The sequence below is a fragment of the Condylura cristata genome, unplaced genomic scaffold (genome assembly GCF_000260355.1).
Source record: "Condylura cristata isolate star-nosed mole 26May11 unplaced genomic scaffold, ConCri1.0 scaffold00035, whole genome shotgun sequence".
NCBI classification, from domain to species: Eukaryota; Metazoa; Chordata; class Mammalia; order Eulipotyphla; family Talpidae; genus Condylura; species Condylura cristata.
Window position 1 is genome coordinate 15,102,591 of NW_004567136.1, and position 4,230 is coordinate 15,106,820.

General features: G+C 71.6%; 2 protein-coding genes across 2 annotated transcripts in view; one reads left to right on the forward strand and one right to left on the reverse strand.

Annotated features, from left to right (window-relative positions):
- Window positions 1-299, forward strand: part of HDDC3 (HD domain containing 3) — a 4,221-nt gene extending 3,922 nt beyond the window's left edge. Inside the window, exon 6 of the mRNA XM_004693007.1 lies at window positions 229-299. Within this exon, the coding sequence (XP_004693064.1) occupies window positions 229-299 (71 nt within the window). The remainder of the gene's footprint in view (window positions 1-228) is intronic.
- Window positions 300-742: 443 nt separating this feature from the next.
- MAN2A2 (mannosidase, alpha, class 2A, member 2) overlaps window positions 743-4,230 on the reverse strand; it is a 10,417-nt gene continuing 6,929 nt past the window's right edge. The window contains exons 13-19 of the mRNA XM_012732688.1: window positions 4,065-4,179; window positions 3,760-3,893; window positions 3,538-3,679; window positions 2,574-2,707; window positions 1,998-2,192; window positions 1,815-1,925; window positions 743-1,417 (exon numbers count right to left, since the gene is read on the reverse strand). Of these exons, the coding sequence (XP_012588142.1) occupies window positions 1,265-1,417; window positions 1,815-1,925; window positions 1,998-2,192; window positions 2,574-2,707; window positions 3,538-3,679; window positions 3,760-3,893; window positions 4,065-4,179 (984 nt within the window). The 3' untranslated portion in view covers window positions 743-1,264. The remainder of the gene's footprint in view (window positions 1,418-1,814; window positions 1,926-1,997; window positions 2,193-2,573; window positions 2,708-3,537; window positions 3,680-3,759; window positions 3,894-4,064; window positions 4,180-4,230) is intronic.

A 4,230-nucleotide genomic window follows, 5' to 3' on the forward strand; every position in this document is an offset into this window, starting at 1 on the left:
CCTGGATGCGGGCGCCTCCGGCCGGGCCGTGCTCCCTCCTCCCGCGGCTGCGGCCTGGGCCCACCCTGGTCTGTGCCATCACAGAAACCGCCCCTAGTTCTCCTGGCACAGTCTCTTCCCCCTACCGCCATGTCATGTTGCGACAAGCCCTTCCCGCGCCAGACACATCAAAATGCCCTGTTTTCTTCAGTCACCTTTAGCCTGGCTTTTTGCGTTTCTCCTCTGGAGCTAATTTCCGTGGGCACCTCGAGGGAGAGGCTCACTCTGACCGGCGGACAGCCAGCGTCTTCCACGCCTGACCGACGACACAAGCCAGCTCCCCACACAGACGCCCCGCCTGAGGGCGGTGTCCCTGGCCCGCGGCGGGGAGGCACTGCCAGGGCCTGCCCTCACCAAGCACCCTGGCTCTCCTGAAGCTGAAGGAGCTGAGGCGTGGGCAGCCTCCTACGCACGCCACAACCCGCGCCCCTGCCGGGACCCCGCCCTTGGGGCACAGGGACGTCTAGGCCCAGCGGAGGGGAAGGTGCGACCTCCACCTTCAGGAGCCCTGAGGCGGGCGTGTCGCGGTCGCCAGGTGCCTGAGCCCCGGGGGCTTCGCTTTCTCCCCAGGGTGACATCCCAGCCCAGGCAGCCCAGGGAGAGGGCCCTGGGGCAGTGCCAGCGTCCAGCCTCCAGACAGGTGTCCGGCAGGCGAGGCCCCCGCCCCGCCACCAGCCCACAAATCAGCACACAGACCAAGGTCCCAGTTTGAACGGGGTTTTTGGTACCTGCAGCGTCCTCTGACGTCGGCAGTGACCGTCTCTAGAGTCCTCCAGCACGCGGCGGCCCTGGCCTGGGGCGTACCAGGTGGCACTCGCAGGGCCGTGGGAGAGCCGGTCTCCCCCTCCGCCCACGGCCCGTGGCCGCAGACCCGCCTCCAGGCAGCAGGCGCCTCGCGGCCTCGGTTCTCCTCAAGCCTGCTCTTGCCGAGGGCGAGCCTGAAGCCAGGCTGCCGCCTGCTCGGTCCCTGTCCCTGAGTCTCCCCAGCCACGCTGGGAAGGGACGTGGCCGGAGCCTGCACCCACGGCGCTTGGAACCCCCCGCGGCGCCTGGGCCTTCTCTCCTTGTCTCTCCGGGACCCGCGCGGCCCCCAGGCGCCCTAGACACAGACGCCACAGTAACCGGGAAACGGTGGCGCCTCGGGTGCAGGGCGGAGGCGGGCGGGAGGGGCGCCCCGTGGCCAGTCCAGCCCGCCGAGGACGAGCTTTCCCTTCTGCCACGACGCCTAGACCAAGCGGAGGCGGAAGGTGGCGACCTCCATGGGCTCCAGGTAGACGTCGGTGCTGTTGGAGGGCGAGGCCAGCGCGTACAGCAGCGTCAAGGAGGTCGGCTGGAGGAAACTCACGTCCAGGCCACGGAAGAGGCTGCCCAGGGCCACCTGCGGAGAGGGGCGCGGACACACTGGACCCTGCAGCCCTCGGCAGGGCCTGTCCCGTGCCCGGGGTCTCAGAGGCGCATACGGGGGTCCATGCAGACGTGTGGGTGTGCAGCCGGTCTGGGGTGCCCTGGGGCGGGGCTGGCGGGTGGCACAGGTGCCAGGACGTGGGGGTGCCGGCGCAGGGGGGCAGCGGGGGACCCGGACTCGTGTGGTGGTGTCCACTCCACACGATGGGCCTGCCGCGGCTGCTCTGTGCCCCGACCAGAACTCGCCCCACTAGGCCTCCGCAGCTCTGGGCACAGGCCCCAGCGGCCCCGCTCTCCAGAGGCCCAGAGTGACCCGTCGCCGCCCTGGCCCCGGCCTGTCTCCAGGGCCTGCCGCCCCGCCGGCCGCTCACCTTGCCCTGGCTTGTGGTGCAGTTGAAGCCTAAGTTCTTGGCCTCCAGGCTGCAGTCGAAGCCCTTGCGGTGTAAGATGAGGGCGGCATCTGCCGAGGGCGACGCAGCGTCCTGGGCAAGAGCACACGTCTGTGGCGGCAGGCCGGGAGCGCTCGCGGGGGCCCGGGGCCGGCGGACACTCACCTCGGCCTGCAGCGCGCGCAGGTTGAGCAGGTGGAAGTCACAGGGCAGGGGAGAGGCCAGGGGGTGAAAGGAGCGCAGGGCCGGGCCGGGCGGGGGCCGCGTGGCCACGGGCAGGGCCAGGGCCGGGCTGTTGAGGTGGGCGGAGGTGAGGTGGCTGAGGAGGGAGGGGTAGCTGGTGGGCTGGTCGTCCTGGGCCTGCAGGGTGAGCGAGCCAGGTGAGGAGCAGCCTCCCGCTTCTCCGCCATGGGGTTGGGCTCCCCGCGCTCGCCCGGACCCCCACGGGCTTGCCCAGGGCCCCGGGCCCGGAGACACACGCCCCCTCACGCAAGCCCTCCGGAAGCCGTCCTCGGCCCTGGGCCCACGCCCACTGTCCAGCGCGGCTGTCACAGACGGCGACACCGAGGTCGCGACCTGGGCGTGCATGTCCCTGCTGGGCCTGAGCCGGGGCCACGGACGCGGGGGCTGGGTGCAGGCCCTGCCCCCCACTGCTCCGGGGTGCCTGAGGCTGGAGGCTGAGCGCGGGCTGGGGCCAAGGGGTCCTGCCCGCACTGTGCCCCCCCAGGGGTGGAGGTGAACCTCGCCGCCCAGGACGCGCCGCTCCAGCAGCAGCCGGAAGTGGTTGTGGGTCCGCTTGTTGTCCTTGAGCCCCTGGCCCAGGCCCCGGTTGTCGTCCTGCATCAGCCGCCGGTCCAAGATCACCTCCAGCTGGCCTGGGGGACGGCACCGTGAGCCCCTGGCCAGCCGCCAGCCCCCGCAGCCCGGAGGGACAAATCCTGAGCGAGGGGCCTGAGCGTCCAGGGAGGCGGCGGGGCTGCAGGGCTGGGGGGCTGCGGGGCTGGGGGGCTGCAGGGACTGGGGGGCTGCGGGGCTGTGGCCAGTGTGTTGTGACACTTTAGCCAGGAGACCAGTCTGGGCCTGTCCGCAGGGACAGCTGAGCTCGCCCGCCTCCTGGGCAAGAGGCTGCCCGGGGACAAGTAGATGGCCGGGGCAGGTCCAGTGCCCTCTGGCCACCCCAGGAGAGGCAGGTGGTCACTCTCGTCTCTTTTAAAGCACCTGGGAAGGAACTCGGAACCCTGGCGTGTGGGGTGAGAGTTTTCCCAGCGCCTACTTTTTCTAAGGACTCGGGGGCCCCCACACAGCCTCCGTGTCCTGCCCCTGCCCACCGCCCCACCCCCGACCGGAGCCGACATGGTCTGTCCTGAGCCATCACCGAAAGGTAACTTGGGGCCTGCCCACCGGCCACTGCACTCGAGGCCGCGGCCAGCACACTCCCCCGAGGGCAGACGGCAGTGGGGACACCGGGCTCGTGGGGGGGCAAGGGGGGCGGGGCAGCAGACAGCCCCCGCAGGAGTCAAGGCCAGGGTGGGCCGCGCCCAGCTGAGCCCCCAGGAGGCCCCGGCCTCAGGCCCTTCCTGCCCTAGGCTGGCGAACCCCTTCCAGCCGTTTCTCCTTTGCAAACTACCTCGTGGTTACATCAAAGGCACTTTCAAGCTGGCGGACACGGGCGCAACAGCCAGAGCCCCGCCCCCCGCGCCCTCACCGTCGCGCAGGCTGGAGGCGCCCAGCGCCTGGGCCGAGTGCAGCGTGAGGCGGCTCTGCGCGTCCTGGATGTAGGCCATGACGGGCATGGGGTAGAAGTTGGCCTGCAGGGGCAGCTTCCTCAGGTACCGCCGCGGCTGCACCTGCGGGCGGCGGCCGCTCAGGGGCTTGCACTCCCAGTCTGGGGCCCCGCCCGCCCGCCGCCCCGCGGTCCCGGCCGCACCTGGAAGCCGTTGAGGTCCGTGAAGAAGGCGCCGTGGCTGGCGATGTCCGTGTGGAGGCGCAGGGCCAGCTCCTTGTTGACGTGGTCCCGGATGTCCACCAGGGCGGAGACGTCCAGAGACAGCCCCTCCACCCCTGGGTGTGGACAGGAGGGCACTGAGGGTGCGAGGGGCCCCGAGGGGCGGCTGGGGGAGGCTGTGCCCTCAGCGGCGGCTCCTGGGCCCGTGGGCGGCCTCAGGCCGAGAGCGAAAGGCTGTCCTGGCCGCCCCTCACGTCTGCCGGGGAGGCCGGCCGGGCGCAGCTCACCTGGCAGGTTGTAGAGCCGGACCACCTGGTGGACGTGCTCGTAGTAGGCGGCCACCTCGGAGAAGAAGGGGCCTTCGGTGACGCGCAGCACGGGGGGCTCCTTGGGCACGTAGGGCTGGGGAGAGCGGGCGCGGCTGACGCTCGGGGGCGGGCGGCTCCGTGGAGG